Below are 15,085 nucleotides of genomic sequence, written 5' to 3'. Positions count from 1 at the left end.
GCCTGTTTATCTATTGCTGTTAGTGTGACATAAAGCTTCAAGGCACTTTCACAGGGATTTTATTACACAAATTTTGGCACAATTTTGACATGATAAAGATTAGTTTAATTTGCCACCATGTACATCAACACATTGAGATGTTCCGTGAAGTAGGTCATTTGTGCATTGACCAACACAGCCAAAGGATGTGCAGCGTTGCCACGCTTATAGCACCAACGTGGCATGCCCACAATTCTCTAACCCTAACCCATACGTCTTTGTTATGTAGGAGGAAACTCACAAAGAGAACACACAAGCTCCTTTCAGGCAGTGGCAGAATTGAATCCAGGTTACTACTGCTGTAATCGCGTTGTGCTAACCACCACCCTACCTTGCTGCCTGTGTCTAACCTACAAACTCCTTATAGGCAGCAGTGGAATTAAACCCCAATCTTATGATTGCTGGCACTGTAAAGCGTTACAGAAACTGCTGCTGTACTGTGCCGCCCAGAATGATGACTGAAAACTTGCTAACGGTGTTGATTTTGAGGGGCATCTTCAAAGAGGAAAGTTAGAGAGTTATAATGTTGCAGGAAAGAAGTTCTGGGGACTTTGTAGATGAACTGAGTTGAAAGAAGAAATGCACAAAGTGCTAGCAGTAGCAAAGCATGGAGATTCTGGGGTTTTAGAGCTGAGAGACATAAGTTTGGAGTGGGTAAGCCAATGGAAATAGAAGTATGGGACTATCAAATCTGGGTGCATAGAAGAGCGGGGTTGAAAGGGATAAGAAATCAGCTGTAATGAAATGGCAAGCAGACTCGATGGGCCAAATGGCCTAATCCCACTCCTGTGTCTCCTGGACTTGTGTTGATGATTTGTGGTAAGTGAGGACACAGCTGAGCTTGGTGTTTAAGTCCAATACTCATAACAACATCGAGTATTAGAAATGAAGTCCGACAACTTGATTTTGTAAAAAATTCATTAGGTGGCCATCATTATGTACTGTGTCATTTGATGTGGGTTCATTTGTCATTTGATGTGTCGTTTCATGCTTGTATCCATGATCATGATAATTCTTGGCAAATTTTTGTGCAGAAGTAGTTTGACATTGCCACCCTCTAGGCAGTGACTTTACAAGGCGGGTGACCTCAGCCATTATCAATACTCTACAGAGATTGCCTGGTGTCAGTGGTCACATAACCAGGACTTGTGATATATACCAGATGCTCATACGACCGTCCATCACCTGCTTCATGTGACCCTGATCGGAGGTGGGTGGGGGGGACGCTACGCAGGTGCTACATCTTGCCCAAGCGTGAATTGCCTACTAGTGCAGGGAAGGAGTGCCTTACACCTCTTCTGGTAGAGACGTATCTCCACCCACATTAGAAACTATTTGTTTTGAAAATGTATCACAAAAGATAATGGAGGGTGCGAACAGCTTCAAGTTCCTGGGCGTCAGCATATTGGAGGATTTGTCCTGGACTCCACATATTAATGCAATCGTGAGGAAAGCGGGTCAGGTCCTATATTGTACTATATTCATACAAGATTCTGCAGATGCTGGAAACCCAGAGTAACACAGACAGAATGTTAGAGGAACTTCAGCAGGTCAGATAACATCTATGGGGTGGAATAAAGAGTTGACTTTTGGGGCTAAGACCCTTTCCAGTCTTAAAAGATCTTGGCCTTAAACGTTGATTCTTTTTTCCTATCCATAGATGCAAACTATCCTACTGAGTTCCTCCAACTTATGTTTTGCTACCCACAAAACAACAAATTTCATGATGTATGTCAGTGTCAATAAACCTAATTCTGATGGGGAATTAAATGATGCTGCCACATAAAATCATTTTGTTCTGTTGGAGACCTTTAGTTCATGTTAAACCCGCATTATTGGGTAAGGTTCTGATTTTTGCTTAAGAGTTGGTCTTCACCATTTCCCCTGCTGCACAAGCATTCTTTCAGTGTTTTATCTGTAAGATAATGGAGGTTGTTGTTATGTGCTCCACAGTCATTACGCTATGACACCAGTTACTTTGTTGAATACTTTGCCTTGGATCTTCTGATGGAGAATGGAGAGTGTCGAGGAGTTATTGCACTGTGTATGGAAGATGGATCTATTCACCGATTTAGAGCCAATAACACTGTGCTTGCTACTGGGTAAGAGCTCGGTTTTATTTCCCTGTATTTGTTAAATTCTTCATGCAATTTACAGTACTGTGCAAAAGTCTTAGGCAAATATATATAGCTAGGGTGCCTAGGACCTTTGCACAATTCTGTATTTGTCAATTTGGAGTAGAAAGTGAGCTTGTAAATCTGGCGTAAGCAAAGGATGTTGGGAATGATGAGGGTGGAGTGCTGCAGGAAGGGTGTGGGACAGGTGGCAGAGAAGGAGTGCTAGGGACAAGGTATGAACTTAGAAATCTACAGCGCATTACAGGCCCTTAGGCCCAAAATGTTGTACCAACCATGTAATGAACTCTAGACACTGCCTAGAATTACCCTACCACATAGCCCATGTACCTATCCATGTAGAGTGTCTTAAAAGACCCTATTGTATCCGCCTCCACGACCGTTGCCAGTTGTGCATTCCATGCACCTACCACTCTCTGTGTGGAAAAATTTACCCCTGCCATCTCCTCTGTACCTACTTCCAAGCACCTTAAAATTGTGCATCCTTGTGTTAGCCATTGCTCTGCAAAGTTTCTGCATCAATATCACCAGGTCCAACAGAAATTACACACTTCTCTTGAAAATGGTCACAATTATGTTGTCCCAGCTCTCCTGATGTGCTCCTTTCCTCTTAGTTTTATGGATTTATGTCATAATATATTTATATCTTATTTCATAAGATATTTTCTGCCATATCTTTAGACTTGAGTAACAGTTTTGGCTGTTTTGGATAAAGATCGCAATTCACTAGCAATGCACTGCCCCAGATAAATTTGTTTCCTGATATTCCACTGAAAATTTTCACTTAGCATGAGCAGTTTTGGGTCACTGATATAAGAAAGGGTGTGCTGGCATTGGAGAGGGTCTTGAGGTTCTTGATAATGATACTGGAAATAAAAGGGTTAACTTACGAGGAGTGTTTGGCTCTGAGCCTCTATTCGCTGGAGGTTAGAAGAATGAGGGGGAGATCTCACTGAAACCTATTGAATATTGAAGGCCTAGAGAGAAGACATGCAGAGGATGTTTCCTATAGTAGGGGACCAGAGGGCACATAATACAAAGATGTCCCTTTAGAGCAGAGATGAGTAGAAATTTCTTTAGCCAGAGGGTAGCACTCTGTGGAATTCTTTGCCACAGAGGGCTGTGGAGGCCAAGTCTTTGGAATTAAAGGTTCTTGATCAGTCAGGGCATCATAGGTTACGGAGAGAAGGCAGGAGAATAGTGTTGAAAGGATAATAAATCAGTTATGATGGAGTGGTGGAGCACACTTGATGGGTCGAATGGCCTAAATGTGCCCCGATGTTTTATGGTATTATGGATACATGGTTTTTAATCATCTTTCAAAATGAATGCTGAATGAATATAGTCAATTCACTGTGAGGTGGGGTGAGGGGAGATAGTCATGTTTGAGAAAATCTTGGAAGTACCTCTTTAAAATGGTTTGTAACTGCCTAGTTGCTGTTAAAGTTTCCTCTATTCTTGGTTCTAGTAGCATTCTTCCTTACATTTTATGTTCTATATTGATTTGATAGCACTGAGCAATCCACTCGCTGTTGTTACTGGCTAAACTCTAGATCTGTTGTGCACCTTAATGGTCAAAAAAACATTTCAAGCCAAGCAAGTTGGCAATGGGAGAAGAAAGCAATGCCCTGATATTCCATAGAAGATGTTCATGTATTTAGTTTATAAAGACTTATAAACTAATAAGTCAAAAATCTGCTTTTCATTTGAATACTGTTAGAAAAGGTATTTGTAGATAACATGGCTGAGTTCTTTTTATGTAGATGTTAGGCAGTGAAGAAAATATTTTTACCTTGCAGTGGGTATGGAAGGACTTACTTCAGCTGCACTTCAGCACATACGAGCACTGGTGATGGATGTGCCATGGTCACACGGGCTGGATTGTCAAACCAGGACTTAGAGTTTGTCCAGTTTCATCCCACAGGTATGTGGATTACTCCCGCATGTGTCCCAGCTTACAAACTACTGACTTCTTAATGTCCCATTCCTGTGAACAAATGTTTGGAAGACTTGGTGTGTTGATAGTAATGGGAATAGGAGTGATGGGGCTGAGGATGAGATGGTAGCTTACAAACAGAGGCAGAGTGTAGTGAGACTGCTAGCAAGGAGAGGCTGATGATAGGGCAATGTTCCTGTCAATGGGATGAGTTGCAATGTAAAAAGGCTCAAAGTCAAAAAGGGTTGATGAATACAGGACTGAAAGTGTTATATTTAATGTACGAAGTATTATGGATAAGGCAGGTGAACATGTAGCACATTAACAGACTGGTTTATGATATTGTGGACATCACTGAATCATGGGTGAAAGAAGATTATAGCTGGGAGCTTAACATCCAAGGGGACACTTTGTACCAGAAGGACAAGAAGGTAGGCTGAGGGGGTGGCTTGGCTCTGTTGGTAGAAAATGAAATGAAATCAATAGAAAGAGGTGACATAGAATCCTGGGTAGAGCTAAGAGACTGCAAGCATTTAAAAAAAAAACTTGATGGGTGTTAGATACAAACCTCCAAACAGTGATAAAGATGTTGTCTACAGATTACAAGGGAAGATAGAAATGCATGCCAAAAGGGCAATGTTACATAGTCATTGGGGGGGGGGGGGGGGAAGTTCAATATACTGATAGATCAGGAAATTCAGGTTGATTCAGGGGAAATCTCTAGAATGCCTATGAGATGGCTTTTTAGTGCAGCTCATAGCTTAGCCTACTAGGGATCAGCTATCCTAGATTCGATGTTGTGCAATAAACCAGAATTGATTAGAAAGTTTAAGGTAAAGGAACCTGTAGGGGCCAGTGATAATATGATAGAATTCACCCTGAAATTTGAGGAGGAGTACCAATATTACAATAGAGTAAAGAGAATCACAGAGGCAAGAGGGAGGAGTTGGCCAGAATTGATTGGAAAAGAACACTGGCAGGGATGACAGCAGAGCAGCAATGGCCGGAATTTCTGGAAGCAATTCCGAAGGTGTAGGGTATATACAGTGGCATGCAAACGTTTGGGCACCTCTGGACAAAATTTCTGTTACTGTGATTAGTTAAGTGAGTAGAAGATGAACCGATCTCCAAAAGTCATAAAGTTAAAGATGAAACATTCTTTTCAACATTTTAAGCAAGATTAGTGTATTATTTTTGTTTTGTACAATTTTAGAGTGAAAAAAAGGAAAGGAGCACCATGCAAAGGTTTGGGCACCCCAAGAGATTTGAGCTCTCAGATAACTTTTACCAAGGTATCAGACCTTAATTAGCTTGTTAGGGCTATGACTTGTTCACAGTCATCGTTAGGAAAGGCCAGGTGATGAAAATTTCAAAGCTTTATAAATACCCTGACTCCTCAAACCTTGTCCCAACAATCAGCAGCCATGGGCTCCTCTAAGCAGCTGCCTAGCACTCTGAAAATTAAAATAAATGATGCCCACAAAGCAAGAGAAGGCTATAAGAAGATAGCAAAGCGTTTTCAGGTAGCCATTTCCTCAGTTAGTAATGTAATTAAGAAATGGCAGTTAACAGGAACGATGGAGGTCAAGTTGAGGTCTGGAAGACCAAGAAAACTTTCCGAGAGAACTGCTCGCAGGATTGCTAGAAAGGCAAATCAAAACCCCTGTTTGACTGCAAAAGACCTTCATGAAGATTTAGCAGACACTGGACTGGTGGTGCACTGTTCTACTGTGCAGCAACACCTGCACAATTCATGGAAGAGTTGTCAGAAGAAAACCTTTCCTGTGTCTTCACCAGAGAATTCAGCGCCAAAAGTTTGCAAAGGAACATCTAAACAAGCCTGATGCGTTTTGGAAACAAGTCCTGTGGACTGATGAAGTTAAAATAGAATTTTTTGGCTGCAATAAGCAAAGGTATGTTTGGAGAAAAAAGGGTGCAGAATTTCATGAAAGGAACACCTCTCCAACTGTTAAGCATGGAGGTGGATCGATCATGTTTTGGGCTTGTGTTGCAGCCAGTGGCACAGGGAATATTTCACTGGTAGAGGGAAGAATGAATTCAATTAAATACCAGCAAATTCTGGAAGCAAACAGCACACCATCTGTAAAAAAAAAAGCTGAAGATGAAAAGAGGATGGTTTCTACAACAGGATAATGGTCCTAAACACACCTCAAAATCCACAATGGACTACCTTGAGGCGCAAGCTGAAGGTTTTGCCGTGGCCCTCACAGTCCCCCGAACTAAACATCATCGAAAATCTGTGGATAGACCTCAAAAGAGCAGTGCATGCAAGACAGCCCAAGAATCTCACAGAACTAGAAGCCTTTTGCAAGGAAGAATGGGCGAAAATCCCCCAAACAAGAATTGAAAGACTCTTAGCTAGCTACAGAAAGCGTTTACAAGCTGTGATACTTGCCAAAGGGGGTATTACTAAGTACTGACCATGCAGGATGCTTAAACTTTTGCTTCGGGCCCTTTTCCTTTTTTGTTATTTTGAAACTAAAAGATGGAAATAAAAAAAGTAATCTTGCTTAAAATATTAAAGAAATGTGTCATCTTTAACTTTATGCCTTTTGGAAATCAGGTCATCTTTTACTCACTTAGCTATTCACAGTAACAGAAATTTTGACCAGGGGTGCCCAAACTTTTGCATGCCACTGTACATCCCAAAGAGGAAGAAGTATTCTAAAGGCAAGATGTGACAGCTGTAGCTAACAAGAGAAGTCAAAACCAACATTAAACCCAAAGAGAGGGCATATAATAGAGCAAAAAGTAGTGGGAAGTTAGAAGATTGGGAAGCTTTTAAAAACCAACAGAAGGCAACTAAAATAGTTATCAAGAAGGAAAAGATGGAATACAAAGGTAAGCTAGCCGATAATATTAAAGAGGATGCCAAAAGTATTTTGCATCAGTCCACTTTGGAAGACACTAGTAGTGTCAGGGTGCAGAAATGTTTCAAGTTGCTGTTACTAGGGAGAAGGTTCTTGGGAAACTGAAAGGTCTAAAGGCAGATACGTCACCTTGACCAGATGGTGTACACCCCAGGGTTTTGAAAAAGGTGGCTGAAGAGATTGTGGAGGCATCAGTAAAGATCTTTCAAGAATCGGTTGATTCTAGAATGGAAAATTGCAAAGTCACTCGACTTTTCAAAAAAGGAGAGAGGCAGAAGAAAGGAAATTATAGGCCAGTTAGTCTGACCTGTGTGGTTGGGAAGATGTTGGAATCGCTTGTTAAGGATGTGTTTTCGGGAACTTGGAGGCACATGATAAAATAAGCTGTAGTCAGCATGGATTCCTGAAGGGAAAATCTTGCTTGCCAAATCTGTTGGAATTCTTTGAAGAAATTACAAACACAATAGACAAAGGAGAAGTGGATGCTATACTTGGATTGTCAGAAGGCCTTTGACAAGATGCCAGACACTGCTTAACAAGAGCCCTTGGTATTACAGGAAAGATAAATATATAGCATTGGCTGACTGGCAGATGACAAAGCCTGTGAATAAAGGGAGTCTTTTCTTATTGGCTGCTGGTGACTAGTGGTGTTTCACACGTCTGTGTTGGGACAGCTTTTTACGTTAAACTTGGATCACAGTATTGATCTCTTTGGGGCCAGGTTTGCGGATGATACGAAGAAAGGTAGAGGGGCAGGTAGTGTTGAGGAAGCAGAGAGGTTACAGAAGGACTTGGACAGATTAGAAGAATAGGCAGAGAAGTGGCAGATGGAATATAGAGTCAGGAAGTGTATGATCATGCACTTTGGTAGAAAAAATATAAGCACAAACAATTTTCAAATTAGAGAGAAAGTTCAAAAATCTGAGGTGCAAAGGGACTTGGGAGTCCTTGTGCAAGATTCCCTAAAGGATAATTTGCAGGTTGAGTTTGAGTCGGTGGTGAGAAAGGCAAATGCGATGTTAGCATTCATTTTGAGAAGACTAGAATATAGAAGCAAGGATGTAATGGTGAGGCTTTTTAGGACACAGCTGAGGCCTCACTGGAGTATTGTGAGCTGTTTTGGGCCTCTTATCTAAGAAATGATTCTGGGATTGAAAGGTTTATCATATGAGGAGTGTTTGATAGCTTTGGGCTTGTACTCACTGGAATTCAGAAGAATGGAGGGGAATCTCATTGAGACCTATCAAATGTTGTAGTGCCTCAATGGAGTGGATTTCAAGAGGGTACTTTCTCTGTGGGGGTTCTGAAACCAGAGGACAAGCTCAGAATAGAGGGGTGTCCATTTAGAATGGAGCTGAGGTTTTTTTTGGGCAGAGAATGGTGAATCTGTGGAATTCATTGCCCTGTGCAGCAGTGGAGGCCAAGTCATTGAGCGTATTTAAGGCAGAGGTTGATAGATTCTTGATTAGTTAAGGTATGAAGGATACGGAGAGAAGGCAGGAGATTGGGGCTGCGAGGGAAAACGGATCAGCCGTGATGAAATGACAGAACAGACTTGATGGACCAAATGGCCTAATTCTATATCTGATGGTCATGTGATCTTATGGATTTGCTAGCTGTAGGGCAACAGGCATCTCACAATGGGTGGGAATGCTGTCTCTCTTTCCTGAGCCATAATGTTCAGGCTGAGCTAAGCCTAGCAGAGCTGGGAGTGCTGTACTGGCTCATTTAACAAGATAGTGAGGATGCTTACCAGCTGCTCTTCCCATTTATGCCTAATCACCTTTTTATATGAACCTCTTCCTCAGTCAGATTTTATTCATTTCTGCCTTATGAGCAGTTTGGCTAACAGATGGTTCTCAGGAACAGAACCTGTTCCTGACAACTTGTCTGCATTGTAGAATATATCATTGCAACTTTTGATGATAAGGTTTTTTGTCATAGCTGTCCACAAGACCATAAAACAAGATCAGAATTAGGCCATCTGGCCCATCGAATCTGCTCATCCATTCTATCATAGCTGATTTATTATCCTTCTCAATACCATCTCCTGCCTTCACCCCGTGACCTTTGATACTCTGACACTAATCAAGATCCTATTAACCTCTGCTTTTTATACACCCAATGAGTCAGCTCCTCTGACATTTGTTGCAATGAATTCCATAGATTCACATCCTCCTAGCTAAAGAAATTCCTCATCTCTTTTGTAAAGGGATGTCCTATTCTGAGGCTGTCTCCCCTAGGCCAAGTCTTCCCCACTATGGGATACATTCTCTCTACATCTACTCCACCTAGACCTTTCAATATTCGATTGGACATAATCAGACAATAATTCAACATATTTTAATAGCTAATGCAAGGACTTGAAGGACATAAGTAAAATTGTTTTCCCAATCCAATGCAGAACACTATTAATAGGTCAAATGTTTTATTATACCAAAAAAGCTACCTTCTGTTTCAGGAGCAACACACACAAAATGCTGGAGGAACTCAGCAGGTCAGGCAGCATCTATGGAAAAGAGCGTAGCCAGCGTTTTGGGCCGAAACCTCGACTGTACTCTTTTCCTAGATGCCTGGCCTGCTGAGTTCCTCCAGCATTTTGTGTGTATTGCTCTGATTTCTGGCATCTGCAGATTTTCTCTTGTTTCTATTTTTATCTCAACTTAAGAGACTGTTTACAGGAAAAAAGGGATCTTGCCTTCACTAATACTTACTGAATGTCTTAAAGGTGGATCTTTTAATAGCAACAACAGCTTGTATTTACAAATCACCTTTGATCCACTAAAATATCTGAAGAACCTTCCAGAAACAAATAAGTAAAGGATGTAGTTGGATAAGCAAATAAAATCTTGGTCAAAGAATTAGGTTTTTAAGGATTTATGACTTCAGGAAGACAAGAGGTCCCAGCAAATCCCTCTATTCATAAATGGTGAGGTAGTGGAAAGGGTCTCCAGTTTCAAGTTTTTGGGGATGAACATATCCGAGGAGCTGTCTTGGTCTGAAAACACCAGCGACTGTACTACCTGAGATGCTTGAGGAGACCTAATCTGCCCCAAGAATTGCTGGTCAATTTTTATCGATGTGTGATAGAGAGCATACTGACAGTGTGGTACTCTAGTTAAGCAAGACAGATCACAAAGCACTCCAATGGGTGATTGGAATGGTTCAGTACATCACTGGGAATCAACTACTGGACCTGGAGCCAAGTTCCAGCTCTCGGTACCTACGGCATGCTTGTAACATCATTAAAGACCCATCTCATCCCAGATGCTGCCTGTTCAGTCTCCTGCCATCTGAAACATCTTGGCCAAGACAGTAAGACTGAAAAACAGCTTCTTCCCAAGGGCTGCTGTGCAGCTGAGTAATGCTACACCCCGGCTTGCCAATGGCCTTTCAGTGTTATGGACTGTCAAAGTCACTTGTTACATGTACATATAGAAATTTTCATTTAATTAAGCCGCACTGCATACATTGTAAATATCTGTTTCGCACAGACTGGAATAGCACCACAATCTCGTTTTCTTGACATTAGAGAGGAAATAACTTCATTTGGTAAACAGAATGTAATCAAACCTACTCAGCATTGTTTTAATGTAAAGTAAGTTCTGTTCAATAAATTCACTTGAATTCTTTGAGGATGTGACAAGGATAGTTGACAGTTGAGATTGGATGGGAACATAAACAAGGGCAGGATTTGCACACTGGAGGAGGGTCAAAGAACAAGAGAGTCCTGAGAGTGCCTGAAAATGGCAACACATATCGGCAAGGTGGTGAAGGAGGAGTGCAATACGTTTACCTTCATTGACAAAGGCATCAAGCACAGGAGCTGATACCTGTTTCAGCTGTACAAGATGGTGGTGAGACCACACTTGAATCATTGTGTGTATTTCTGATTACCAGGCTTTCGAAAAGATGTGATTAAACTCGAGAGGGTGCAGGAGTGTAGATGGGACTGGAGGGCTTGAGTTATGAGGAGAAACTTGATAGATTGGGGCTGTTTTCCCTGGGTTGTCAGAGGCTGAGGGTCACCTTTCTAAAATAACAAGGATAGCATATGCTCGCAGTTATTTCTCCAGGGATGGGGGACTAAAAATAAACTATAGCTTCAAGTTGAGAGGAGAAATGTTTAAGAGAACCGAAGGACACGTTTCTCACAAAGGGAAATCTGTGGAATTTGTTGCCATGAGTGGCTGTGGAGGCCAAGTCACTGGGTGTATTTAAGGCAGAGATAGATAGGTTCTTGATTAGCCAGGGCATCAAAGGGTATGGGGTGAAATCAGGGAAGTGGGGATGACTGGATGAAGTGGATCAGCCCATGATTGAATAACGGAGCAGACTCGATGGGCTGAATGGCCGACTTCTGCTCCTAAATCTTATGGGAATGATGGGTATATGAAATGAATTGGTAGAGGAGGTGGTACAAACAGGTACAATTACAACGTTTAAAAGTCATTTGAACAGATAGGAAAGATTTAGAGGGATATCTAAAGGGTTTTAGAGGGATACTTGAAGGTTTAGAAGCAGATGTTTAAATTTTCAACTTGTACTGTGCGATGTCAGGTTTAGATATACCTGCAAGCAATTTTTCTTTACCTCCTGCATGGCCACCTATCAAACCTCCTCCCACCCTAATCCAGGAATCTATGGTGCTGGCTGTCTGATTACTGAAGGATGTCGTGGCGAAGGTGGAATTCTCATTAATGGTGAGGGGGAGAGATTTATGGAACGCTATGCTCCCGTTGCAAAGGATCTGGCTTCAAGGGATGTTGTTTCACGATCCATGACAATTGAAATTCGTGAAGGACGGTAAGATTTTCATACTTACCCTTATGAATTCTTTGCGCAGTTGAAAATTGTACTTTATCTTTCAGCCACCTACCTTGTCTCTGCTCTTCCATCAACATCTGACTGTCAGTTTGCAAAAATAGCCAAGCAATAACTCTAGAATTCCTTTAAGAGAAATAGCTGACTTGGCACACAGATTTGTTTGAATTCTGGGACATCTCTTCTGTGTAACACACGCAAAATGCTGGAGGAACTCAGCAGGTCAGGTGGCTTCTGTGGAAATGAACAATTGGTTGACATTTCGGCCAAGACCCTTCTTCAGGATGAGAAGAAATGGGGAAGATGCCAGAAGAAAAAGGTGGGGGGGGGAGAGAGGAGGGTAGCTAGAAGGTGATAGGTGAACCCAGCTGGGTAGAAAAAGTTGAGGGCTAGAGAGAAAGGGATCTGCCGTATGTGGTGCATTTAATCTAGCCCTACTTCCCTCGTTTTCACAAAGGCAGGGCTGGGGTGAATTGTTTTAAACTGCTGGTTTTTGATCATCCACAAGAGGGCAGAGATTAGCTGGAATTCTGTGCCGCAAGCTATAGAAATGGTTATAGATTTTGATTAATTTAATGCTTAGAAAAAGAGCAGTATTCCTAAGCTCAAACAGAAGTGTTGCTATTGAATTGGCTATATATGAACTGGGATGGGTTACAGTTCATGGAGCTTTGGGTCCCACGCCAAGTTCGGGAGCAGCCATCAATCATCAGGCTCCTGAACCATTGTGGATAACTTCTCTCACGAAAACACTAAACTGATTCCCCAACCTACGGACTCACGTTCGCAGACTCTACAATTCATATTCTCAATATTTATTTATTGATGATTATTATTTTGTTTTATTCTTTTTTGTATTTGCACAATTTGTCTTGTACATTAGTGCACTTTAGTTGTTTGTCAATCTTTGTGTGCATTCTTTCATTGATTCTATTGTGTTTCTTTGTTTTACTGTGAAAGCCTGCAAGAAAGTTCTATATATGTTCTATATATGGTGACATGTAGGTACTTAATAATAAATTTACTGTGAAGTTTAAATAGCACATTTGTTGAACTGATCACTCAGATCATGGCTTTAATACAGTGACAGATTTATTCCTCGCAGTTGTACTGAACAATGAGATGAGCTATTGATATAGAATCATAGAAACGTGGCATAAGAACACGACTTAATTGCCCACTTCGTACACATTGACTGTGATACCCATCTACATTAGTCAGATGTGCCCATACAAGATCCATATCCTGTACAAGTACTTGTCCTACTGGGTACATTCCATATACCCACCTTCTGTTTCGAAGTTCAAGTTTAATTGTCTTTCAACCATACATAAATACTCAAGAATACAACCAAACGAAACAGCATTACTCTGGAGCCAAGGTGCAAACCCAGTTCCAACAGTCACACACTGTACAGAGAACACATAGCACATATAAGATAGCACAAACTCACTCGTGCACTCTTAAGTTCATGTTGTAGAGATCTGCAGTCAAACACAGTACAGATTGTCTTCTGATGAGTGAACACTGGGGGGCAGCACGGACTCCGGCTTGGACATTGCACCACTTCACACTGCCCCCGGTGGAGCACATCGGTCGTGGCACCTCTCCTGGGCAGCACTACAGCTTGAGGCCTAGTCCTCACTATGACTGAGGCAATGCAGCTCCCCCACCATCTGTCCCTGCTGTCCTCCAATAAATGAGTTAATCGGACTTGCAGGATCCCACATTAACAACGTCCAACAGAGTCTTGTGATCTCAAGAAAAGTGACGAGGATGATCACTCGCTGTTGAACTACACACCTCCCTCACACCCGATACCTCTGACGCAGGCAACACCATGATCCGCACCATGTCCAGCTCCTTCAGTTTTTCCACAATGAGCAACTCACTAATGGGGTAGACTTTGAATACTTAAAGTTCTTAATATCTAGCAAGGTCTTGCAATGATCAAAAATACATTTAAAAGGCTCAGTAACAACTTTGGTTCCCATAGAAACTGCTACAGTCGAGTACACCACCATCTTACTGGAAGTTCATGACTAACCTTTGCTTGGGTTTCTTTTAAACCTTTCTCCTCTAGCCTATTGTTTAGTTTTACTCTTCCCATCCTTATTAAACATTTTAATTGGGTGACGTGGTAATGTAGTGGTTAGCACAGCATTTTACAGTACCAGGTTCAATTCCTGCTGCTTCCTGTAAGGAGGCTGTACGTTCTTCCCATGACTGAGTGGGTTTCCTCAGGGTGCTCCGGCTTCCTCTCTCTGTCCAAAAACTTACCGGTTAGTAGGTTAATTTGGCCCCATGTTTAGGCTAGGATTAAATTGGGAAATTGCTGAGCAGCATGGCTCATAGGGCCTATTCCCTACTGTATCTCAATAGTATCTGCCTGTACAACCTTCTCTGGCAACTCTTCTCAGATGTGCACCAACCTCCACATTGTGGGGGGGGGGGGGGGAAACCTTTCAGATCCCCTTTAAATTTCTCCCCTCACCCTAAACTGGTGTTCTCTGGTCCTAGATTCCCCTGCCCTTGGAAAAGGGCATAAATTTGTAAATCTCTGTAAGATCATCTGCAACCTCACACATTCAAGAGAGGGTAAACCAGCTTATCCACTCTCTCTTTATTGGTAAGCCCTCCATTGCAGGAAACAGACTGGTGAATCTCTCTCTTGCTGACATATCCTTCCTGCCCATCCTGGTAAATCTCTTTCTGACATATCCTTCCTGCCCATCCTGGTGAATCTCTCTCTTTCTGACATGTCCTTCCTGCCCATCCTGGTGAATCTCTTTCTGACATATCCTTCCTGCCCATCTGGTGAATCTCTCTCTTTCTGACATATCCTTCCTGCCCATCCTGGTAAATCTCTCACTTGCTGACATGTCCTTCCTGCCCATCCTGGTGAATCTCTCTCTTGCTGACATATCCTTCCTGCCCATCCTGGTAAATCTCTCTCTTTCTGACATGTCCTTCCTGCCCATCCTGGTGAATCTCTTTCTGACATATCCTTCCTGCCCATCCTGGTAAATCTCTCTCTTGCTGACATATCCTTCCTGCCCATCCTGGTAAATCTCTCTCTTTCTGACATATCCTTCCTGCCCATCCTGGTAAATCTCTCACTTGCTGACATGTCCTTCCTGCCCATCCTGGTGAATCTCTCTCTTTCTGACATGTCCTTCCTGCCCATCCTGGTGAATCTCTTTCTGACATATCCTTCCTGCCCATCCTGGTGAATCTCTTTCTGACATATCCTTCCTGCC

At 42.1% G+C, this 15,085-nt stretch overlaps 1 protein-coding gene across 4 annotated transcripts in view; it reads left to right on the top strand.

Annotated features, from left to right (window-relative positions):
- The window catches only part of sdha (succinate dehydrogenase complex, subunit A, flavoprotein (Fp)), a 106,985-nt gene that overhangs the window by 17,337 nt on the left and 74,563 nt on the right, over positions 1-15,085 (top strand). For all 4 annotated transcript variants that reach the window (XM_073030340.1, XM_073030490.1, XM_073030574.1 and 1 more), the window contains exons 6-8: positions 1,993-2,141; positions 3,974-4,098; positions 11,639-11,807. In XM_073030340.1, the coding sequence (XP_072886441.1) occupies positions 1,993-2,141; positions 3,974-4,098; positions 11,639-11,807 (443 nt within the window). The remainder of the gene's footprint in view (positions 1-1,992; positions 2,142-3,973; positions 4,099-11,638; positions 11,808-15,085) is intronic.

The sequence above is a fragment of the Hemitrygon akajei genome, chromosome 1 (genome assembly GCF_048418815.1).
Source record: "Hemitrygon akajei chromosome 1, sHemAka1.3, whole genome shotgun sequence".
In the NCBI taxonomy this organism is placed as follows: domain Eukaryota; kingdom Metazoa; phylum Chordata; class Chondrichthyes; order Myliobatiformes; family Dasyatidae; genus Hemitrygon; species Hemitrygon akajei.
This window is presented reverse-complemented; position numbering and strand designations above follow the sequence as displayed.